The sequence below is a fragment of the Prionailurus viverrinus genome, chromosome B4 (assembly GCF_022837055.1).
Source record: "Prionailurus viverrinus isolate Anna chromosome B4, UM_Priviv_1.0, whole genome shotgun sequence".
Lineage (NCBI taxonomy): Eukaryota > Metazoa > Chordata > Mammalia > Carnivora > Felidae > Prionailurus > Prionailurus viverrinus.
The window spans coordinates 74,902,131-74,926,515 of record NC_062567.1 but is presented as its reverse complement, the minus strand read 5'-3'; the positions used below and the strand labels follow the sequence as shown (position 1 = coordinate 74,926,515).

The 24,385-nt window shown below is 51.4% G+C and overlaps 1 protein-coding gene across 7 annotated transcripts in view; it reads left to right on the top strand.

The window, feature by feature from the left end:
• POU6F1 (POU class 6 homeobox 1) overlaps positions 1-23,871 on the top strand; it is a 32,192-nt gene extending 8,321 nt beyond the window's left edge. For 3 of the 7 annotated variants that reach the window (XM_047865473.1, XM_047865472.1, XM_047865470.1), the window contains 10 exons: positions 4,849-4,940; positions 7,702-7,897; positions 12,006-12,127; positions 13,054-13,279; positions 13,819-14,072; positions 14,743-14,871; positions 15,482-15,685; positions 18,811-18,952; positions 19,505-19,673; positions 20,699-23,871. In XM_047865473.1, coding sequence (XP_047721429.1) covers positions 4,893-4,940; positions 7,702-7,897; positions 12,006-12,127; positions 13,054-13,279; positions 13,819-14,072; positions 14,743-14,871; positions 15,482-15,685; positions 18,811-18,952; positions 19,505-19,673; positions 20,699-21,044 — 1,836 coding nt within the window. In that variant the 5' untranslated portion in view covers positions 4,849-4,892 and the 3' untranslated portion in view covers positions 21,045-23,871. Of the gene's footprint in view, positions 1-3,250; positions 4,941-7,701; positions 7,898-12,005; positions 12,128-13,053; positions 13,280-13,818; positions 14,073-14,742; positions 14,872-15,481; positions 15,686-18,810; positions 18,953-19,504; positions 19,674-20,698 lie in introns of those variants that run through there. The other 4 variants (XR_007153799.1, XM_047865475.1, XM_047865474.1 and 1 more) reach the window with 4 other exon arrangements.
• Positions 23,872-24,385: the final 514 nt, after the last annotated feature.

The following is a 24,385-nucleotide window of genomic DNA, read 5'->3' as shown; positions in this document are numbered from 1 at the left end:
AGGGCAGAAGGGATCTTAGAATCACCTGAGCCTTCTCTACTACTTGAATCTCCCTAATAACACAGCCACAAAAGTGGATAGTTACCTAACAACTCCCCGTGAGTGGCCATGGTTGGCCGAAAGGAGCCAGTGACCACAACAAGACTATGAGCAGACTTTGAGCCCCTCTTGAGCAGATGCCCCTTGCCCCACAATGACTGGCTACCAATGCCTCCCACCTAAAGGCCTTTGGGATTGGGAAATTCTTCCTCCATGAAATGTACATATCAAGCTATAATGGACCCAGATTTAGCTTGCATACCTTTCCTCTCAGTTTGGTGTCTGCCTTTTATTTGAATTTGCAAATGACTTGCTAATTGACATTCTTTTTTTAAGTTTATTTACTTATTTTGGGGGGAAGAGCGAGAATCCCCAGCAGCCTCTGCACTGTCAGTGTAGAGCCCAACTCGAGGCTCGAACCCATGAACCATGAAATCATGACCTAAGCTGAGGTCAAGAGTCGGACGCTTAACCGACTGAGCCACCCAAGTGCCCCAGACTTCTTTATGTAACAAATTCCATGGCTCATCCCAGTTCCCATCCAGAAGTGGTGGTAAATTGTCAAGTTCTTGCAAAACTCATAGAAGGCTCCCATGTACAAAATCTGGAGGAGGACATCACCCAGGAATGAGGCTAGAGTCCCAGTGAGGTTGGAAGATGCCTACTACCTCTTCCAGCAAATTCCTCTGCCCCTCCTGTACCCCCTTGTACCTAAAAAGGGAGGCCTTATTTCCTCTTTTTTCTTTTTAAATTTTTTTTTTAACGTTTATTTATTTTTGAGTCAGAGAGAGACACAGCACGAACGGGGGAGGGGCAGAGAGAGAGGGAGACACAGAATCGGAAGCAGGCTCCAGGCTCTGAGCCACCAGCCCAGAGCCTGATGCGGGGCTCGAACTCACGGACCGCGAGATCATGACCCAGGCTGAAGTCGCATGCTCAACCGACTGAGCCACCCAGGCGCCCCTATTTCCTCTTTTTTCAAATTGCTAGGTGTCTTGAATTTCTTGCCCTCACTTTCATCCCTACTGTAGGTGGTTAGAGAAGGAAATGGAGAAAGGGAACCTCATGGTTCTCCTTGCCTCTTTGGCCAGGGAACATTCTACCAAAGGGTGAAGACCCTAAAACCTCTTAGGTGAGCCAGCAACAACACTCTTAGGCGTATATACCAAAGAACTGAAAACAAATATTCAAACAAAAACTTGTACACAAAAATTCATTGAAGCACTATTCACATGGTCAAAAGGGAGAAACAACCCAAACATCTATCAGCCGAGGAATGGAGAGACAAAATGTGGTATATCCATACAATGGATTTTTTTTTTCAAGACCTACGAGTTTAATTACCTACTAGACCATCCAGATGGAAATATGTGGTAAATGAATGGAAACAAGGGTCATAAAATTAGGAGAAAGGCAGGCATTTTTAGAGCAGTTTAGGTTTAGATGTTCACCAGGTTGGACTTAAAAAAAAAAAAAAAACATTTAAAACAAATACTTTCTTAAGATTTTATTTTTAAGTAGTCTCTACACCCAGCATGGGACTTGAACTCACAACGCTGAGATTAAAAGTCGCATGCTCCACCAATTGAGCCAGCAGGGCACCCCTTAAAATAAAATTTTTTACCACAGTGAAAAAACAATAAAATTAAAACGGAATTCCAGAATTGTCCAAATGATTTTTTAATCGTGATTAATTTTTTCCCACATTTCTTTAAATGTCAAGTTGTCTTTGGCAAATGTATCCAAAAACATAAATTTTCATTGTATAATTTAGTTTATATTTATATAACAGGGTGCCCTAAATTGATGTTCATCAGAATACTGTTCTCTAAGCCCTAAGGGCTTATATCTTCCCTTTAAAGTGTGTAAGTATCAAAAAAAGTGTATCTTTTAATTATTTTATCATTTTCAAAGATAGTCTAGAGAAAACATATGAATTAAACACCTGTAAGTTCTTCATTTTTTTTTTAAGTTTATTTATTTTGAGAGAAAGAGAGACACAGAGAGCACAAGCAGGGGAGAGGCACAGAGAGAGAGAGAGAGAGAGAGAGAGAGAATCCTAAATAGGCATCCCACTGTCAGTGCAGAGCCCGACTTGGGGCTTGAACTCATGAACTGTGAGATTGTGACCTGAGCCGAGATCAAGAGTCAGATGCTTTTTTAAAAAATTAAGTTTACTTATTTATGTTGAGAGAAAGAGAACAAGCAGCGTAGGGGCAGAGAGAGAGAGAGAGAGAGAGAGAGAGAGAGAGAGAGAGAATCCCAAGCAGGCTCTGCACTGCCAGTGCAGAGACCAATGCTGGGCTCAAACCCCTGAACCCTGAGGTCATGACCCAAACGGAAATCAAAGGTCAGAAGCTTAACCGGCTGAGCCACCCAGGTGCCCCAGTTCTTCACTTCTGTTGCAGTGTAGCAATTGGTCCTCTAACCCATGGTGGTCTATCAGCTGAGCAAGGCTGAGTCTTGTTCTCAGATGCAGCTGACTGCACCTCGTAAAGCAACTGACTACAGGCTTCTCCGCCTCTTTTTCAGACAAGGGTAACTAACACAAATCATTCTTTGATCTATACGTTCTGCTAGTTTCATCCCCCAGATCCTCGTTTGGAAATTCTCATTCGCCAAATCGTTTTTGAAGACCATTGCACGACACAGTATCAAGTCATTAGATTCACATGCGCTGATAATTCTTGAAGGTATTTTCCAAATGCTTCCTTCCTTCAGCTTTACCATCTGTGTGTTTAAAATGGTCTCAAAAGTTCCAGGGCCACCTGGCGGGCTCCGTCAGTAGTGCGCGTGACTCTTGGTCTTGAGGTCATGCGTTCAAGCCCTGTGTTGGGTGTGGAGATTAATAAATAAATAAGTAACCTTCAAAAAAAAAAAAAGAGTTCTGAGATTCCAAACAGTTTTCTTCTGGAGAAGATGCCGGTTTCTTTGAAAAGTTTCGATAGTTTTCTTCATTCTCTGCTTTGAGGTATTTTACCATGCCGTAACAGGGATTACATGAAAATCTTCCGTTCCTCAGTCATTGTCTAAGTGTTGCACTTACAGGGTTTTTTATTTTTTTATTTTTATTAAAAAAATTTTTTTTAACATTTTATTTATTTTTGAGACAGGGAGAGACAGAGAATGAGCAGGGAAGGGGCAGAGAGAGGGAGACACAGAATCTGAAACAGGCTCTGGGCTCCGAGCTGTCAGACAGAGCCCAACACGAGGCTCGAACCCACGAACCGTGAGATTATGACCTGAGCCCAAGTCGGATGCTTAACCGACTGAGCCACCCAGGCGCCCCATACAGGGTTTTTTCTTGAACCGCTTGTGTGGGGAGGTGGTGGATTGGCACACACCTGTGGAGGGCTGGTCGAGTCACAGCTGAACGTGATGAGCTTTCCATCTTGGAAATGGAACCTCAGTTTGCCTCTCTCTCAGCCCTCCCCAGAGAGAAAGCCCACCCGATATTATCCGTTATTGCATAGCTGTAAAAAGGATCAAAGTCCTGATACGTGCCTTGACAACGTTTTTGCTAAGTAAAAGAAGCCAGACACAAAGACCACTTACTGTATGCATCCGCTTTTATGAAATATGGAGAATAGACCCATCCATAGAGGAAAGGCCGACTGGCGGCTGCCAGGGGCCGGTGGTGGCAGAGAAAGGGAGGAATTGCTAATGGGTATGGGGTTCCCTTTGGGGATGATGAAAATGTTCTGGAACTAAACAGTGGCGGTGGTTGCACAACATTATAAATGCATTCAATTCCGCGGAGTTTTGCACTTTAAAATGGTTAAAATGGTGAATTTTATGTTACGTGGATTTTACCTCAATCGATAAAATGACCGAACAAGGAGAACCTGTCAGCCAACCCAGGGTTGAAAGAGGAGGAGGAAGGCGAAAGAGGGGGAAGCTAGCGCATTTCTCTGAGCTTAGGTCCCTCATCTGGACCGTGGTGGTGGTAATTCTCCCATCCCCCAGCGGGCATGAGTAATGAGCTTGAGTAAGTGTTATAGAAATACTTAGCACTATAGGCGCTCAACGTCAATGTTAATTGCCTTCTTTTCTGTATAAGTATCTAAACCTATTTGTCCGCTTTATACCTTTATTTCTTACGACTCTATGGTCTGTGAATCTGTTCTTCATGGGGGCTCCTCCCACTCCCTCTCCCTGCATTTGGCAGGCTGCTCTACTATCTGGGATGTTGTCCTGGCTCCCGTGTTAAAGGCCAGGATGGTCCTTAGGCCACTGCCACAGAATCACTTAAGAGCTGCTTCTGTGGGACCCGTCGGCTGAATCAGACTCTCAGGGGAACTTGGGGTCTGCATTTTTAATAAGCGCTCCAAGTGGTGATCACGCACATTCAGGTTTGGGACTACTGTTTCAATTTATTTGGGTCTTATCTCTTCCAGGAAGTCTGCTCAGACTCCTCCCCTGAGAAGCCTTCTGATGGCCAGAGTGCTCCTTTCCTGTGTCTGAGGCTCTGGAGGCTCTGAATGTCTGGGTCAAAGTCAGCTTGGGTTCTGCTGGGTCTGCTCTCTCCCTGCAGACTGGGGAACGCCCAGGGACGGATGCCTGGCCCTCTCTTTCCTCTTGTCACCCTGGTTCTTCCTGAGTGTAGGATCTCTTGGGGTGCTATAGGAAGCAAGACACTTCCGTTTTCAGGTCCTTTGAATCTTGTTTCCTTTGCTTGTACAGATACTTGGGAGAACTTAGATTTTTCTCCCTTCCTACCATTCTACTCCTGACTCTCCAAGATGGTATAGAAATTGTATTACTGTGTCACATCAGCCTTTGCTTTTCCCGTCCCATGTCATCCCACAGGCTGTGCTAGGTGTGGGCCGGCCCCCACCCCACCCTAAGTGACCATGGATCCTGGAGCCGGGCCAGAGTCATCACTGACCGTCAATGAGCAGGTATGTTCTGGGGCAGGAAGAGGTGGGGGAGTGAGGGTGATGGACCCTGGGGCGTGGCCAGGAGGAACACTCCACAGAGCCTGTCAGTAGCTGTTTCTTTTTTTTTATTTATTTTTATTTTTTTTTTAATTTTTTTTTTTAATGTTTTATTTATTTTTGAGACAGAGAGAGACAGAGCATGAATGGGGGAGGGGCAGAGAGAGAGGGAGACACAGAATCGGAAGCAGGCTCCAGACTCTGAACCATCAGCCCAGAGCCTGATGCGGGGCTCGAACTCACGGACCGCGAGATCGTGACCTGGCTGAAGTCGGACGCCCAACCGACTGCGCCACCCAGGCGCCCCTGTCAGTAGCTGTTTCTTAACCAAAATTCATGCCGACTTCACCCATCCAGATGTAGTTACCAGCTAGGATTTCTCAGGGGCTGAGATCGGGGATTTAAGCTGTGATTTTATTATTTATTTATTTATTTTAAGTTTATTTTATTTATTTTTAGAGAGAGAGAGAGAACAGAGGTGTATGTGCGTGCATGCCCAAGCAAGGGAGGGGCAGAGAGAGAGAGAGAGAGAGAGAGAGAGAGAATGAATCCCAAGCAGGCTCCATGCCATCAGCACAGACCCTGACTTGGGACTCGAACTCACAAACCATGAGATCATGACCTGACCTGAAATCAAGAGTCAGATACTTAACCGACTGAGCCACCCAGGCACCCCTTAATTTCACTTTTTAAAAAAAAATTTTTTTTTTCAACGTTTATTTATTTTTGCGACAGAGAGAGACAGAGCATGAACGGGGGAGGGGCAGAGAGAGAGGGAGACACAGAATCGGAAACAGGCTCCAGGCTCTGAGCCATCAGCCCAGAGCCCGATGCGGGGCTCGAACTCACGGACCGCGAGATCGTGACCTGGCTGAAGTCGGATGCTTAACCGACTGTGCCACCCAGGCGCCCCTAATTTCACTTTTTAAAGTCACAGCTTAGGGGCACCTGAGTGGCTTAGTCAGTTCAGCAGTTGACTCTTGGTTCTGGCTCAGGTCATGATCTCGAAGTTCATGAGATCAAGCCCCTTGTTGGGCTCTGTGCTGACAGTGCAGAGCCTGCTTCGGTTTCTCTCTCTCCCTCTCTCTCTCAGCCCCTACCCTATTCATGCTCTCTCTCTCTGTCTCAAAATAAATAAACTTAAAAAAAGAAGTGAAATTAAAATATAAAAAATTGTATGGGATGCCTAGCTGACTTAGTAGAGCATGTGACACTTGATATCAGGGTCATGAGTTCAAGCCCCACGTTGGGGGTAGAGTCTACTTAAAAAAATAATAAAAAGTTTAAATATATATACAAATATGTATAAGTTTACATAAGGAAAAGATTTGGACATCAGGTAATTTACTCTATTTTTTCCTAAATATATTTTATAATTTTTTGCAGTGAACATTCATTACATAATTTTTTAAAGGAAAAAAAAAAAGGTTAACATTTCTTAAAAGGTAGTTGGACTGAAGTCCCTCGTATCAAATTTAAATCAGAAAAGGAACTGCTTTTGGAGGTGTATTTCACTCATACTCCCCTGAGAGGTCACATTGTCACTTTTTCCAGCAATCTCTGGCTGGGTTCAATTTTGAGGACTGTGTTGTGGGAGTGCCTTCGGGTACAGGCCAAGTGCAGGGGAGGCTCGACACAGATTTTGAACATACAGCGTGTCCCTGATTCTTCATTGGTCTAATTCAAAGCATGCCAGTGCTGGAGGTGAAGAGCTGAGGGCTGGCTGTTTGAGCAGGGGAAGAAGACCAAGTGTTCTGAGGACATGGAAGGCCCCCTCGAGGTCGGAGCATGCCTGCAGATGGCAGGGCTGGCCCCACCGCTCCACAGGGTGCAAGGCTCCAGTCCGGGGAGGTGGGGCTCCAGTCCGGAGAGGTGGGGCTCCAGTCCGGAGAGGTGGGGCTTCAGTCTTGGGAGGTGGGGCTCCAGTCGGAGAGGTGGGGCTCCAGTTGGAGAGGTGGGGCTCCAGTCCAGAGAGGTGGGGCTTTAGTCTTGGGAGGTGGGGCTCCAGTCCGGAGAGGTGGGGCTTCAGTCTTGGGAGGTGGGGCTCCAGTCGGAGAGGTGGGGCTCCAGTCCAGAGAGGTGGGGCTTTAGTCTTGGGAGGTGGGGCTCCAGTTGGAGAGGTGGGGCTCCAGTCCTGGGAGGTGGGGCCAGTGGCTGCTTCTACAGTATTCCTGACCTGCATTTCAGGAAGTTAGCTTGCCTGGAAACCTTGGCCTGTACCCCAGAGTTTTGGAATCATGAGCCTAAAAAGTTACTCAGCATTGTGGAGCATTCATGTCCATCCCTTTGTCTTTGAGGAAACTCCTGTAAGGTTTCAAGAGAAGTGAAGAGGGATCTGCTTCTTGGCCCAGCCTAAGGCTGGATGCTGTGTTAGTTAGGGGCCTCCAGTATCCTAGCAGCTAAGAGGACGCCCTTGCAGGGCTGTGGGATAGGCCACTTAACCACTCCCTGAACTAAGTCCAGGACGGGGAGCAAATAGAAATATCTCCAAGTGGTTTGGCTCTGTGGGGCTTTTACTAGCGTGTGTCAAGCCCGTCCTGTGTCACCAGGCCCCAGTTTCTTTCCTGGGATCGGGGAGCTGCAGCCTGCCCCAGGCTGTGGAATTGTCACAGCACACAGCCCTCAGGCAAGCGGTCTGCATCTCCAAGTGCCCTCTCCTCTCTCCCCCAGCCAGAAGCCTACTGGCCACTCCCCACCAGCAATGTCCCCTGTCCTCTGTTTTCAGGTCATCGTGATGTCAGGCCACGAGACCATCCGCGTGCTGGAAGTTGGAGTGGATGCCCAGATCTCTGCTGAGGAGGAGGGCAAAGGACTGGAGGGTGTCGCTGCCGAGGGCTCCCAGAGCAGAGGCCCGGCCGAAGCCAGTGAACCCGCTGGTGAAGCTGGGCCAGACAACCCAGACTCCTCTGCAGAGGCAACTGGTACGAGGCCATTGCTCCCATTTGGCATTGGTCCACCCGAGTCCCTCTTTCTGGCTCCTTGGAGAGCCAGCGTGAGTCCCTAGGGCCAGGGTGGCCTTGGGGTCTTGTCTTCCGGTCCACTGGACGACCTCTGGCCACAGCTGTACTTCTGCTCAGCTGCTAGGGCCGTCCTGCCCTCCATGTCCCTGGAACTTTAGTTCTGGTTTCATTCACTTCCACATCTAAACTGGGATGGGTCAGGGTGAGGTGGGAGGAGAGCAGCTGGGCTCAGTTGAGGGGATTGAATTAACCTCTGGCAGGGCTGTACATACAACCCAGAAAGGCCGAGTGCAGAAAGGACTAGACCTTCAGGATCCTGACAGCCTTTCTAACCCAGTACCTTCTGTGGTGAATCTGGGAGGTTCCAGCGGCTGGGGATAGGAGGGCATGTTACCTACCCCACACTAAAGATGTAGGTTAGGTAGGACCTTGCAGAATCCCAGCTCCTTACTCCTAGCTGGGCTGGCGTGAGTCAAGCCTGGTGTCTTATTCATGCTGTCTCCAAAGACGACTTTTGGGCAAGAACTTGATTCCCCTGTAAGGGGAATGGATAGGGACGATCCACCCACACCATCTCTCCTAATTACCCTGTAGTATAGCTGCGAGACAGCCAGGGCTGTTCTAGAGGCTGGGACTGAGGTGCCAGGCATGGCTGTCTGGTTGTGGGGCACCCTTTCATGGACTTCCCTCATTGACACCTTTCAGAGTAGACGTCTTTTGCTGGAAACCTGGGGATCCCCAGTTAGTACCCCCAGAACTCCACGATTCATCTCCCCTAGCCTTCTGCTTATCTTCCCTTCCCCGGATTGGAGATCTGGGCTGGTGGGGGTGGGCCAAGAAGAGGAGCCAAGAAGAGAGCAAATGAGAACAGACAGGCTTTAGGGAAATAGCAACTCCTTAATAAGAAAACTGTGAGACCTCACATCCCTCACTCTGCCTGCAAATCAGCACGCAGATTCAGTTGGCACCCTAGTGACCTAGGTTATTTTTTCTCCTTTTGAATAAAGGAACGGCAAGAGGCTTGACCGTTTTCCCCTAGCCTGGAAATGCTCTGCTCCATGTTGAGACCAGGGTGGGGTGTCACGTGCTCCACAGGGCAGCGCCCCAGAGAGCAGGCAGCAAAGACCAGGATTCTACGTCTGACCGATCTTCCCACTCCTTTCCATGGTGGGGATGGGGCTCTTTTCCAGAAAATTCAGGAGATTTCCCAGGTTTACCCACAGGGTCGGCAATTTCCCTTTTTATTCTTTTAACGATCTTCCATATCTCATTTTGTCTGGTGCCTTAATTCTGTTTCTTGTTCAAACCTGCTCTCGGAAATGGATGCTAAGTCAACTCTTTATACCTTAGCATCAGTGTTTATGGTACTGTGCATCTTCTTCCAGGGGTTTGTACCTTTAAGCCTCTTCACGAAAGTCCTTTTCTCTGTAAAGGCATTTTAGTGATCATCGGGTAGGTAAGGGAGGTATTTTGATGGTACCTCCCAAGAAGCCGCCAACTTAGACTGTGGCCTTGATGGAACCTTTCTTGATAATGCTATTGCAGAGCAGAGGCTAAGAAGAGTTTCCTCTTGGGCGCCTGGGTGGCTCAGTCGGTTAAGCATACGACTTCAGCTCGGGTTATGATCTCACTGCTCGTGAGTTCGAGCCCCAGGTCGGGCTCTGTGCTGACAGCTCAGAGCCTGGAGGCTGCCTCAGATTCTGTGTCGTCCTCTCTCTGTCCTCCCCCACTTATGCTCTGTCTCTCTCTCAAAAATGAATCAACATTAAAGAAGTAAAAAAAAAACAAAAAAACAAAAAAACAGTTTCCTCTTAAAATGAAACTAAGTAATGGGAAACTTTCAGGATGAGAAACATCTAGTGATTTATATCACTCTAAATTACTACCCAGTCCTTGTCCATGTGTGTATTTTAAAAATTTTTTTTATTAAAAAATTTTTTGACGTCTATTTATTATTGAGAGACAGAGAGAGACCGAGCCTGAGTGAGGGAGGGGCACAGAGGGGGAGACACAGAATCCGAAGCAGGTTTCAGGCTCTGAGCTGTCAGCACAGAGCCCAATGTGGGGCTCAAACTCACAAACTGAGAGATCATGACCTGAGCGGAAGTCGGACGCTCAACCGACCGAGCCACCCAGGCGCCCCTCAAACTCCTTTTTTAAAAAATTAATTAATTTTTTGAGGGAGAGTGGGGGAGGGACAGAAAGAGCAAGAGCGAGAGCGAGAAGCCCAAGCAGGCTCTGTGCTATCAATGCAGAACCGGAGGTGGGGCTCAAACCCACATACCGTGAGGTCATCACGTGAGCCTAAATCAAGAGTTGGACGCCTAACCGGCTGAGCCACCCAGGCGCCCCTCAAATTCCTTTCGAAAAGAAATCAGTTGTGTACCTAGGAGGAAGTTATCACCTGGAAAAGTACAAAATCTATCAATGAGAGAGGACCAGTAATTGGCTACAAGGTACCACATGGCTGTTAAGCCAGAAATAAACAGTGATAAAACCTAGGTTGGGTGGCACTGTGGAGAAATGGGCACATTATTGATGGTTCTGTGAATTGGTTCAGTCTTTCTGAAAAGCAGTCTAGCAGGAAGTGATAAAAGCCCTAAATGTATGCAAACCCTTGGACCCTTAGTCCTACTTTGAAAATAAATCCTAATAAAATGAACATTTCGTTTCTTTAGATGATAAGCTTTTCTCATTCATGTTTATCACATTCCCATTTTCCCACTTTGCTTTTTTTTATATATTTCATAACATTTTGTCAAGCAAAATATTTTTTAAGTTTTTGTGGGTTCAGGGTATCGTGATGTTTTCTGATTTTTTTTTTTCAGTAGCTAGAACTGTATTTCCCCTCCACAGTGGACATAAACCTGTCGTTTTGTTTTCTGTTTGTATTTTAGAAGACTTTTGTTGTTGCCTGTTTTCTCTTTGATTCCTTAAAGAGTTGGACTTTTTTTTTTTTTTTTTTTTTCATTATATACTGTGAACTTTATAGTCCTGAGTTAGGTTACTGACTTTCCAGATGAAAATGTGGGCTGGGAATGCAAGGTGGAAAGGCTGTCTAATTCTGTGGTTCCTCCTCTGGCTGCATGATGTATCACAAGTGGGTTTAAAAGGAAAAAGAGAGAGAGGAGAGGTTACTGACCTCCATTCCCAGACATCCAATTCAGTAGGCTTAGATTAGGGCCTGGAAATCTACACCCAGCCAATATTAAGAGGCCACCAATCTGGTCTAACGTCCATCACCCAATATGTAGATTCCTTTTCAAGTTTTACTGTGTATTAAATCATAACCCTTCTCCTCATTGTTGTGTGGCTTTGAAGAGGTTTCCTGGTGGGGTTCTCCAATACCGGACTAAATCAAGGTAGCAAGAGGAAGCTATCAGCTGGGTGAAAAGCACCCTTTCACAGGAAAGAAGTTCTTTTGGAAGCTCAGTGAGGCTTCTCAGCTGGACTTCAGACCGCAGGCCCTGGCAGAAAAAAGCTGCCTGGCCTGGAATGCCCCTGTGTTCTGGAGTGTGGCAAAGAGCTGTCCAGTTTTCAGGGACTGTCACTTCAAGGACCTCACCCGACAGGAATCTTTGCCCCTTCCCCAAGCTAGCACCTGCATCCACAAAGTCACCTGCAGGTGGTGTAACAATGATTCAATTGCTGGATGAGTCAAGGGAAGTTGCTCCCATCAATTCTAGCTCCTTCCTTCCCTGACACACGTTTGCTTAGGGCCCCTTTACTGATTATGTGATAGGTCACCATGTCCTCTGGAGCCAGGAAATGGGAGACTTGATAGGCAACTGTGCATAGGCCTGCATCTTCTTCAACTAGATGTGGGAAGAGGGTAGCCCACCTTTCAGGTCTGGCACAGGGTCCCCCATCCTTCCATTCTCACTACCGGTAGCATTTGGGAAGCTGCCTCCTGGGCCAGGGAAGGCTGGTGATTGGCCTTGGGTTATGCAGAAAAACAATGTAGGCCTGAGAATTTAGCACTCCAAACTGCAACCAGATGTTCTACTCCAGTGACCCCTCCACTCACACCGGGCTCATTCCTTGTCCTTTCTCTCAATGCCACATGAAGTGAAGTCTCTCCCGGGGATCCCTCCGAGCCCTGCCCCTGCGGTTGCCACCTTCAGCCAAGCCCCAAGCCAGCCTCAGGCATCGCAGACCCTGACGCCACTGGCTGTACAAGCTGCCCCCCAGGTAAGGCCCCCCCCCCCCCCCCCCGGGGAGCTGAACAGAGGGCCCTGGGCGGGAGCAAAGCATGGGACAGCCAGTGTGGGGTGGCCATGGGATCTGGGGATTTCTCGGGGCAGAACAGGGAAGGGGCTGTGGCTTGAAGGAGGGAATCCCTTCCTGGGCACCCCTGGCCTCTCCCCTACCCCAGATCAGGCCCACTGGGAAGATTAGATCTGTCTTTGCCAACTAATATTCTTGGGTCCAGCAAAGATTGTAGAGATAACGTTAACTCTTTCATGCCACAGGCATCTCTGTTTATCTAATGACTAAATGAGTGAATAGCCTTGTTAGCCCCTCCAGGAGATGCCTGGAAGAGTTAATGGATCGTTCAGAGTCCTCATTTAGAGCCAGGGGGCCGCCCCAGCCCCAGCGCTGTGAGAAGCTGCCTCCCGGGTCCCCCGGCTGTGCTGAGTTCCCTGTGACCTTTTGCTACAGGCACAGATCTGCAAGGCATCCAGCGGGGTATCCTCCGTCAGAGCTTCCCAGAAGCCTCTGTAGGCCCTAGATCTCCTGGTTCCACCAGCCCCCGCCCCCTGCTTCCCGACGGCCACAAAGCATTGGTCGTGTGGGCCAGGGCCCAGGGAAGGCCTGGGAGGCAGCAGACTGTGGTGGAGGAGGCCGGCACACCCTCTGCTGTCCCGTGAGTGGGGCCAGGCCCCGTCTCCGGTTCAGGCAGCTTCTCTGAAGGCAGGATAGTCTGGTCCAGGCACCCCCTCGGGGTCAGGCCTCCGGCTAGGGCTGGTCTCTTCCCCACCCTCACCGGCCTTTTCCCCACCGCCCTCAGAATGCTTTGTTTGTGCTCAACTGGGTCTGAGAGACCTGGTGTTTGCGCTGTCAATGTTGATTTTTTATTTTTTCTTTTCTTTTTGAAATCTTGTTTGCTTTTGCAGGTCTTGACTCAGGAAAACTTAGCCACAGTTCTGACAGGAGTTATGGTTCCAGCAGGGGCAGTTACTCAACCTCTTCTTATCCCCATCAGTATTGCAGGTCAAGTGGCTGGTCAGCAGGGGCTGGCCGTGTGGACAATTCCTACAGCAACCGTGGCTGCCCTCCCAGGACTGACAGCTGCTTCTCCTACGGGGGGAATTTTCAAGCCACCTTTAGCCGGTCTGCAAGGTAACGGCAACTCTCCCCAGGACTGCACCAGGCCCCCCACCACCCTACACTACTGTCCCTGCACGTGTGCTTGCCATGCTGGACTCAGAACACGCGGCCCACCGGGGCAACAGCCCTGGAGTCCGGATCCGGTGTCCCAGGCACCCAGCCACAGAGCTGCTGCACCACCTCGGGACTCTAGGCCATGACACCGAGCCGGCCCAGCGGGCCTCTCTCACTCCAGCCAACCGAGACTGCCCCCCTCCCCCCCCCCACCGCGCCAGAGTTCGCCCCACGACCAGCCTCCTAAGAAGGACCACCGCAAGAAGATTCCGCTTCTGCTTTGGAACCTACGCGTCTCCAGCAGGCCCGAGGGAGGGGGGGATGAGAGATGCTGCCACGCGCTGCCCCTGCAAGGATCAAGGGAATCACGGCTGCCTGTCCCCTCTGCCCCGCTGTCCCAACCCCCCTCTCATTCTTGGGCCAGATCCCTTGGGATTGGAGCCGCTCTGGGCTGCGGCTAGGCATTTGAGCGCCTCTGTCTCTGCCTTGCTCCGTAGCAGCTGCCGTGCTGAACGCCGCTCTCCCGACACCCGTACAAGCTGTCCCGCCGGTACAGGCCTCCTCGCCCACGCAGCCCCGGCCAGCGGCCCAGCCCCAGACGCTGTTCCAGACCCAGCCGCTGCTGCAGACCACGCCGGCCATTCTACCGCAGCCCACCGCTGCCACTGCTACTGCCCCCGTCCCCAAGCCAGTGGACACCCCCCCACAGATCACCGTCCAGCCTGCAGGCTTCGCACTGAGTCCAGGAATTGTAAGCTGCTGCCCTCACCCAGGGCTGACCAGGGATGGACCGAATCTCGGGCCAAGGGTGGAACTGGCCCTTCCCACAGGGGAGGAAGGAGGTGGAGGACCAGCCCCCCCGAAAACGGCTCTTTTCCAACACATCCGCAGAGATGGCTCCCTCTGAGGCCTTCTCCTTGCATCTGCCAGCCCATCCATCCCAGACAAGAGCAGACAATCTCCGCCAAGAGGGCTGGGCAAATTCTCCAGAACCTGAACCACTGGACCGGCCTTGGAGGGTGGGATGATGTCTGGGGATTGCAGACTCGTGAGCTGTAACTCAGGTGGAGCTGGAGGCTCACAGCCCCGTGCCCATGTCTGTCCGGTGTGGCTCCCGGCTCGGGCAGTGGAGCTGTTGAATGTGACTAGATTCACATCGGCCCCTCCAGTCTGGCCTTCTGTCCTCCTGGGCCTGGCCTGAAAGATTAGCCGGAGTTACTCTTCCGTGGTGGTGCCCCTCCCCCTTCCCCGCAGCCCCTGGCCCTCGATGCTATTCAGCTGGTGGACATAGGCCTGCAGCCCACATTCACACCTGCCCAGCATCCGTATCTCCCCACCCCAAAGCGCTCAGCCTTTTCCTCTCTGCCTTGGGCTCTTTCTCACCCCGTGGCCTCTCAGCAAGGCTCTTTCTCCACCCACAGATCAGTGCTGCTTCCCTCGGGGGACAGACCCAGATCCTAGGCTCCCTCACTACCACTCCGGTCATTGCCAACGCCATTCCCAGCATGCCAGGGATCAGCAGTCAGATCCTCACCAACGCTCAGGGACAGGCAAGTGGTCGAAGCCAGGGCTGAGGGTTGAGGGCTGCGGTGAGGCTGCCTGGGGGTGGGCCGGGACTTGGGCTGAGGGTCCTAGAGACTCGGACAGGGTGCCACGCTGCCGTTCATCTCTCACGTGGCAGCTCTCTGCTGATGCTGAGCCCCGGCAGGGGCCTCACCTCCACCCCAGCCTATAGGTGCTCACTCTACTCTGGGGTTTTCCTTCGTGGAGCACCCACTTTGTGACCAGGCTCTGTGTTAGGTGCTTTCTCACATTATCTCACCTCATTTTGAGTACAGGTCTGTTAGGTGGAGATTTTCGTTCCCATTTTTCCGGGGGGAGAAAGGCCGAGGTTCAGAGAAAGTAAGCCACCCAATAAAATGTGTCAGGGCAGGGCAGGGCTTCACATCCAGGGCTGTGTGAATCACATGCAGACCTATTCTTTCTGCACCTCGGCTCCGGGGATAGAATAAAGGAAACAGCTTTATCGATGAGGGAACTGAGGTCCGGAAGGGTTCAACGATTTGTTGAGGTCCCTTCCCCTGCCCACGTGGGGATTTGGGTTGGGGGTAGAACTGGACGCTGGCCTCACACCTGGGGTCCCTGCCTTGTTTCCTCCAGGTTATTGGAGCACTTCCGTGGGTAGTGAACTCGGCTAGTGTGGCAGCCCCAGCACCAGCCCAAAGCCTGCAGGTCCAGGCTGTGACACCCCAGCTGTTGTTGAATGCCCAGGGCCAGGTGATCGCGACCCTGGCCAGCAGCCCCCTGCCTCCGCCCGTGGCTGTCCGGAAGGCAAGCACGCCTGAGTCCCCTGCTAAGAGTGAGGTACAAGGGCTGGGCTGGGATGAGGGCAGGGGTGGGGGGGGGGTGCCTCCCTCAAGACTGCAGGGCAGGACAAGACTATTTTCTGAAGCCCCTGGCACACAGAGTACCTCCCCAGAGTGAGGGGAAATCCCAGAGTAGAAGGCCCCACATACTCTGTTCAGGGACAGAGCACTCCCCCACCCCCACCCCAAAAACAAGTGTATGTGCCCTCAGAGGCCAGTGCCATGCTGAAAGGGCCAGGGAGGTAGTCAAAGCAAACTGAGCCTTGATCGGCTCCAGGGTGAACCGATTGCCAGGAAAGCCCAGGGAGGTGATTCGGCATCCCCTTCGCCTCACCCCTTCACTTGCACTGTGGCTTTGATTATTCCTTTATTTGTTCATTCCAGGAGCAGTTTTTGAGTGCCTAGTATACTCCAGGTGCTGTAGATCTAGGGACGAGTAAGATGCCTTTCCTAGCCTTAGGTGGCCCACTGCTGGAGACAGTTGCAAGCCAGAGTGACAAAGACTATGACAGGGACGTGACAAGCTGCTGTAGGGACCCCGAGAAGGGAGCTCTGGACCGACTGGGGAATTCAGCAAAGCTTCGTAGAGAAGGGACGCGGCACTAATCTAAAGGGATGCGGTGGGCGGGAGAGTGGGTCCCCCCCTTTACTGTAATTGCAGGAATTAGAAGGTGTCAGAGCAGGGGTTCCCAGAGTTGTGTGTCAGAAGCACCTGAAGGACAGCTGGAATGCAGAGTCCCGACGCACACACGTCCCCCCACCCTTGGAGTTTCTTGTTCAGAAGTTCTGGAGTGGCGCTCCGGAATTTGCATTTCTAGCAAGTTCTCGGGCGAGGTTGAGGCCTTGGCTCTCAAATGCAGCATGCCGCTTCCAGGCTTTGTGAATAACCTCCTGGCCTCATCTGTAAAATGGAGATTATCAGAGTACCAACCTCAGAAGGTTATGAACGTTAATGCATATATCACGCGTAAGACAGGTAACACTCTGTACGCAGGGAGCACTGGAAAAAAACGGTGCTTTTATTTTATCACTGTTATTATGGAGCAGAGAGTCATGGAAGGGAAGTGGCTAATTAGATGTGTATTAAAAAAAAATTAACCGGGGCGCCTGGGTGGCTCAGTTGGTTGAGCATCCGACTTCGGCTCAGGTCATGATCTCACGGTCCGTGAGTTCGAGCCCCGCGTCGGGCTCTGTGCTGACCGCTCAGAGCCTGGAGCCCGTTTCAGATTCTGTGTCTCCCTCTCTCTCTCTGCCCCTCCCCTGTTCATGCTCTGTCTCTGTCTCAAAAATAAATAAACGTTAAAAAAAAATAAATAAAAAAAAAAAGAATTACCTGTTATCCAGGTGGAGCCAAGAACTGAACTGTGGCGAGACTTGAGTCCTTGTCACCTGTTAGGAGGCAGCTGAAACAGTTCTACCAAGAAACCAGGAGCCCTGAACTTAAGTCCCTGGGGAGGAAGAGGGACTGGGCTTGAGAGCTACCAAAGGGTAGAATCCAGGGAATAGGACCCATCCTAGAGAAATGTGCACTTTCCAGGAAGTTGTTTTTTTATTGTTATTATCTAACACTTATTTATTTATTTATTTTGAGAGAGAGGGGGACAGTGCGCGTGGGGGAGGGGCAGAGAGAAGGGGGAAGAGAGAGAGAGGGAGAGAGAGAAGCCCAAGCAGGCTCCACACTGCCAGCATGGAGCTGGCCGCGGGGCTCGAACTCATGAAACTGCGAGACCATGACCTGAGCCCAAACCAAGAGCCAAATGCTCCACCAACTGAGCCACCCAGGCGCCCCTCAGGAAGCTTTTAAAAACAATCATCCTGGGGTGCCTGGCTGGCTCAGTCAGTAAGTAGAGCATGCAACTCTTGATCTCGGGGTTTTGAGTTCTAGCCCCACGCTGCGGGTTTTTACTTTAAAAATTCATACTAAAAATACTGATTTGATATATTTATAGTTTCTCCTGATGATAAATATGACACACACTTTAAAAAAATTTTTTTTAATGTGTATTTATTTTTGAGAGGCTGAGAAACAGAGCATAAGCAGGAAAGGGGCAGAGAGAGGAAGACACAATCCGAGGCAGGCTCCAGGCTCTGAGCTGTCAGCACAGAGCCCGACGTGGGGCTTGAACTCACGGGCCTTGAGATCACGACCTGAGCCGAAGTCGGACACTTAACTGACTGAACCACTCAGGCGCCCTGACACACACTTTTTATAAAAATTCCAATATTATGTGTAATGGAAAAAAGCAAAAATCTCTTACAAGTCCACCCCCAGAGATAGCTAATATAGACAACTTGCTTTATATGTCTCAAGATTTTGTTTTTCCTGGAAATTCATATGTATTTTTTATAGGAGTTATTCTATAAAAATTGTTTTCACTTTATCTTTTCTTCCACTTAGCACTGTGACCCACAGCTCCTTCCATGTCGGTTAATTAAGAGATTAACTGCGTACTTTTTTTTTTTTTAATATTATACGTGAGAAAGAGAGACAGTGCGTGAGCAGAGAAGAGCAGAGAGAGAGGGAGACACAGAATCTGAAACAGGCTCCAGGCTCCGAGCTGTCAGCACAGAGCCCGACGCGGGGCTCGAACTCACGGACTGTGAGATCATGACCTGAGCTGAAATCACGGACACTTAACCGACTAAACCACCCGGGCGCCCCACTGTATTCTTTTTAGTAGCTGCACAGAATCTCATTGGAAAAAGGTCCCCAGAGTCATTTGCCAGTTCCCTGTTAATGGACATTTGGGGCCTAGGAGCCTCTAGAATCAAGTGTAGGTTTCTGTTCTGAGGGAAAAGGTTTGAGAGCAGTTATCTCAAGGGTGGACACCTGTTGGGCTTTGAACAACTGTACTGAACCTTTCGGAGCCTCTGACCTGCCTGTGTCACGGGTGGCTGCGAGGCTCCAACTTGGTGGGGCATGTTACTGTCCTTACTTCAGAGGTCACTGTCGTTGGGTGGGTGTAATAAGTAGCTTCTAGTCTTGCTTTGTGATGGGGCACAGGTAGGAGTGTGCTGGGGGAGTGAGGATTTCATGCCCATTTTCATGTGGCCCGTGCAGGGACTCCCACCCCCTGAGCCAGGCAGGTGGGCAGTAGCGTCTCATTGGCTCTCTTCTCCCAGGTCCAGCCCATCCAGCCCACGCCAGCCGTGCCGCAGCCAGCGGTGGTCATCACCAGCCCAGCCCCGGCGGCCAAGCCATCTGCCTCTGCTCCCATTCCAATCACCTGCTCTGAGACCCCTACTGTCAGCCAGTTGGTATCCAGTAAGTGACTCCTGAAAAAGGTTGTAGAGAAGAGGAGAGGCATGTATTCGGACTCCCCAGCCCCTTTAGATGCTGCTCTCCTTAATAAACTTTCTAGCGTCCAAAGGGGAAGGGCAAAGGCCCGCTACCAGGCATTGGCTTTCTTATTCCCATTCCTGCTGAGCTGGATTCTAGGCACGATGACAGTGGAGGCCACTTCCTCAAGAAGCCAATCCATGGGCTGTCTCTCGTTTGGCCTCTCACCCAGTATTTGAGGAATGTGGGTGGCTCAGCTCTGCTTGGGGCCAGGAGCGGGGAGAATGGGGGAGGGTCAGCCACTGGAGCTGGAAGAACTAGAAAAGAGACCCCTACTTCCAGACAGGTTAGTCCAGGCCCCTTTTCCTCAAGTTTTGTTTGCTTTGGGAACAGGGGTGGTGAAGGTGTTAAGGGTATATGGGCCTTTTGTCAAATGTCCTCATCCCTCACTGCTTCACCAGGCCAGGCCAATAAGCTAGGTAAGGAGGGCTATCATCCGTCTTACACACTCACCCCTGGTCCCTTCCTCTGACCTAGAGCCGCATACCCCAAGCCTGGATGAGGACGGAATCAACTTGGAAGAGATCCGGGAGTTTGCCAAGAACTTTAAGATCCGGCGGCTGTCCCTGGGCCTCACACAGACTCAGGTGGGCCAGGCTCTGACTGCAACGGAAGGCCCAGCCTACAGCCAGTCAGCCATCTGCCGGTGAGTAAGGCTGTTCTGGACAAGGTCAAGGCCGGCTCAGGCATTTGATGGCACTAAGCACTCATTGGGACCCAGGTGCATGGCTCCTTTCCATATTCTCTCTTGCTCCTGCCTCCTTCCAGACCAGGAAGGTTGTTCCAAGGGTAGACGGGAACACCGAGAGTGGCCAGAGGCTGATCCAGTCCGTCTGAGGGCCCTCTCAAGTTTGTTCTTCAATCCTGAGCATGTACGTGGTCTTTCGTTGGGGGGAACCTAAGACCCTAATCCATTCAGGAACCCTACAGGGAAAGGCTACAGCTTATGCCGTTGGTCACAAAAGTGGGAACTTCCGTTCTGACTTAGCCGTCCACCGCAACCCACCCTCCCCGCTGTTATGCTCCCATCCCCCCTCCTCCCAAGGCATGACTATAAAGCGATGTAGCTGATTTTTTCTGTGTGCGGCGTTCAGACTGGTTCTGATGCCAGTATCGAAGGAGGGCAAAGCATTGCAAACAGGAATGAGTGCATGGCTCAGGGATGGCCGAAAGGTGCCTGCCAGCTCGCAGATTAGACAAGAGTGACCGCTAGACCAGGTGTCACGCTGGCAGTTCTGTAGTCGCATCCGGGCTCGGCCAGGAAGAGCGGTCTGACTCAGTGTCACTACTGTGAGACGAAATCGGAGGAGATGGCACTTGTGACATCCATGTGCCATCTCTGAAGTCCTCTTAGGATAACTCCTCAAAGGACCTCACTCATTTGGGTGTGAACGTTCTAGAAGAGTTGTTCAGACAGCAGCTGCACTGTTATCGTTGCGCCACTGAACTGAGGCTGTGGGAATGGTCTCCCTTTTGTGACCTGGCTTACGGGATAGTCTGCGGAGTCTGGGCTTGGCTGAGCCAAGGTGGTCTCGATGGGGGCGGTGAGGGGACCATTTAGTACGGTCCCACCAGTCCTCAGAGGGGCAACCCCTCGTGGAGAGTACTCACACCCCAGGGTGGGGAGTAAGGCATTCTCACTGTCCCTTCCCGGGCTTGGGTCACCCACAGGTTTGAGAAGCTGGATATCACACCCAAGAGTGCCCAGAAGCTGAAGCCAGTGCTGGAAAAGTGGCTGAATGAAGCCGAACTCCGGAACCAGGAAGGGCAGCAGAACCTGATGGAGTTCGTGGGAGGTGAGCCCTCCAAGAAACGCAAACGCCGCACCTCCTTCACCCCCCAGGCCATAGAGGCTCTGAATGCCTACTTCGAGAAGAACCCGCTGCCCACAGGCCAGGAGATCACCGAGATTGCGAAGGAGCTCAACTACGACCGGGAGGTCGTGCGCGTCTGGTTCTGCAATCGGCGCCAGACGCTCAAGAACACCAGCAAGCTGAATGTCTTTCAGATCCCTTAGGGCTCCGCCCCCGGCCCTGTGTTCCAGCACTTTGTATTTTTCCCTTGGCCCCTGGCTGCAGCCACTGCCGTGACGGCACCTGTCGTTCTGCCACGTGCGGCTGCGCTTGTCCTGGGGTCGTGAGACTCCACTGTGTGCATGTGCGTTCACTGCCTCCCTCCTCTCCTCCACGTAGCTCACATCACGGGGAGGGCAGAGGGGGCCCACCTGAGAGCTCCAGGCTCCGGGCCGGTCACGCCAAGGGACCCTTCCATTAAGTGGTGTCACTTAAAGAAGCACTTTGCGAAGGTGGTTTTCTAAGGGTGAATTCTGGTTGGGAACCAGAAGCTCCCCGTCTTTGGGGCAGGGCTGCGGCAGCCCCTAAGTACCACTGACCCTTAGCTCTTGTCTTTGATGGCATTCTCTCTCCACCCTCCCTTCCCCTGTGCTCCTCTGTGGAAGTGTCGCAGGTGCAGCAGCTCGCGCAGCGGAACCCCAGCCTCAACTCCCACCCTTTGCCTGCAGGCACCCTGTCCCCGAAAGGACCCAAGGGGCACAGTTCCGAAAAGTGTGACGAGCTGCTCAGCAGGTCAGGCTCAGTGTCTGCCTTGCCCTCGAGGTCAGAAGGTTCTCGCAGCCCTGGGGCCAGAACATGTGATCCCTGCTTCCTTTGGGGGGAAATTGCACTAAAGCAGAACCTGTTCATTTGTGACCCAGGTTGGAAGGAAGCAGCTTTGAACTCTGGGCGTCCTGGAGTTGACCTGGGTCTACGGCAGGTTGGGAACTTAACAGATGAACCCATCCTTCCACATTTTAATCTAAACTCTGCCCGTGGCTCTCTCCCTCACTAGACAGTGAGGGTTAAAGAACCGGCAGCCTGGAAAATCCCACTGCCCAAGCTCGCAGCACCCCGAAGAGAAATGAAAGGAATGCTGACTCTCTCTTTCTCTTGTCCTCCCACTCACCCCTAACCCAGTGCTGGGCCTTGTCAGAGGGGCACACGAAACCCTAAACCAGACAGCAAGGCCCTGGGGAAAAGGCCACCATCCAGGAAGAATGGATGGCAGCCCAAGAAAGTCTCTTGTGGAAGGTGACTTAACTCTAATTTTCTTGGTGACTTTGAGCCTTGGATACTGGAGGAGAAATCTTGTTTTGTCTGGAGTCTTACACCATGTGTTTGTGCAAACAGTCCTCCCCACCCCTGCCTGCCAGAGCTCCTCTGAGTCAAGAATACCCCCGAAGCAGGACGGGTCTTGCCTACAGAGAGGACGAAGATGGCACACTGAAGGCGGACACCCCATCCAAGCTGCTCAGTGAGTTTCCCAGCCTCGCTGTGGCTGGACGGCCCCTGGAACTCAGTATGTTACTCCAGGAGGTCGGGCGAGCACTAAGAGGTGTGCTTAGGTGAACCTAGACTCACCGTGTAGACCGTGTCCAAGGGCCACAAGTCACAGAGCCAGATCAGCAGCTGCCCTCCACGGCACCTCACAGGATCTACCCTGACAAAATGGCTGCCAGGCGAGGGCACAGCCCTACCCCACTGGTCACCGGCACAGAGTCCCCTCCTGGTCGAGCTTCCTCTGGCTTGTGGTGTTCCCTTTCCTGCCTACAGCTGGTCCCTGTCAGGCCCTACAATGCCAGAGTGGCCCCCCTCTTGGCGGCCCTGCCAGTGAGAGGACGGTTGTGTGTCAGATTTTCCCGAAACCCCCTACGTACGCACACACTCCTGCCCCAGTGTGTTCGGACCGCCCCAACTTTCCAGAGTGTGGTGGGAACGAGGAAGCAGGCGGGCACCCTGCCTGCCCCAAGCCTCCCGGGAGAGGATATGTCTCCAAGGGGGAGGCTTCACGTTCAAGTTTAGGGTTATCCGCCTGTGTCAACGAGATGAGGGGCTCACTCGGGACGGGCATCGTAAACAAGTTTTCAGTAAGAAGACCCAGGCTGCTGGCGTCTGTGAAGGATTCAGTGACTTACACGTCAATAAATGAGAGAGGTAGGCTTGCACCCGCAAACACTTGTGTTCAGATAGGCTTTCTTTTTTTGAGAGAGACAAGTGGGTCACAGCTGGAGCCCTGGGAGTAGCATATAATCCAGGGTGTGTCCGTGGCAGTAGATACGCAGGAGAATACCATCTGTCCTGGTCTGTGAAAAGAAGATAATGAAGTCCTGGTCTAAATCAGGCCTGGCCACGCTTTCTCAGCTCCTCCCTTGTCTAAATCTGTCTTCCTGGGGCTGGGTTAGAACGACACCATTTTCTCCCCTGCGGGAAGGATGAGTGGGTCTTTCGGAGGAAGGATACCAGGGGCAGAATTTTTGCAGGCTGAAGTCCCCAGGCACGGGGTGCAGAGTGTCCCTGAAGAGTGCCCAAGGCAGAGCTCACAGGTCGGCTGTCTCTGCTCGCGCTCCCCCCCCCCCCCCCCCCGTAGAGCCCTTGGGGGAACAGCTATCTCCACCAGAGGTGGGTTTTCTGTTTTGCTTCTGATAGCATCAGGTTCTGAGGGGTGTCGATATGAATTTTGTTTTGAAAGCACCTTTCTGGACATAACCCAGAGCTTAGTGGCTCCTTTGCCATGGAAAGGCAGGAGAAAGGGCAGAAGTGATTTAACTGTCTGTGTGTGGCATTGTTTGCTTTGTTTTAAAATGAGAGAAGACCAAAATGTCTATGGCCTGGTGAGTCAGCTGGGGTCTGTGACCCTGCACTATCCATAGCATTTTATCTAGCGGGGGCCCGGGAAAGAATTTGGCCAAATGGACTGAGGAACACACTTGAATTTGGAATGAGAGTCCCTGACGTTTTTGTGTCCTTGGAAACCCAATCACCTTCCTATGCCTAGATTCGCTTCCTGTCTCATAAGCCAGGCTCTGACACTGAGGTTCTGACTATTCCCTGACATGGGGCAAAGCCTGCTGAGGGCTGGAGTGAGGGGTGGGGAGGGGAAAATGGGGATGTAGTTGTGTGGAATAAACAGTATTTTTCTTTTGTACTGGTCTGGTCGTTTATCCTTCGCCTCTCAGGGTGGGGCTGATACGGAGAGGCCAGAGAAGGATCTGGGAGCTGCCTTTGCTATCAGAGCTCAGAGCCTGGAAAATCCGACTGCAAGAGGGCGAGACCCAGTGCCCGGGACTATCACTTCAGAAGGCCCTGCCATGACCCTCCCCATGGAATGCAGGTCAAGGGGATGCGCCCTTTCTCCGCGTAGGACCCCAGAATTCCCTGCAAAGCCCACTTTCCCTCCCCTCTTCTCTGAGTCCCGATAGACTGTGCACATTCCTAGCCCCGAGAGATGACCAAGGGACAGCTCTCTGTTGGAGAGCTGGGGGGATGGAGTTTGGATATGCAAGCTGGAGTGTTGATAAGTATA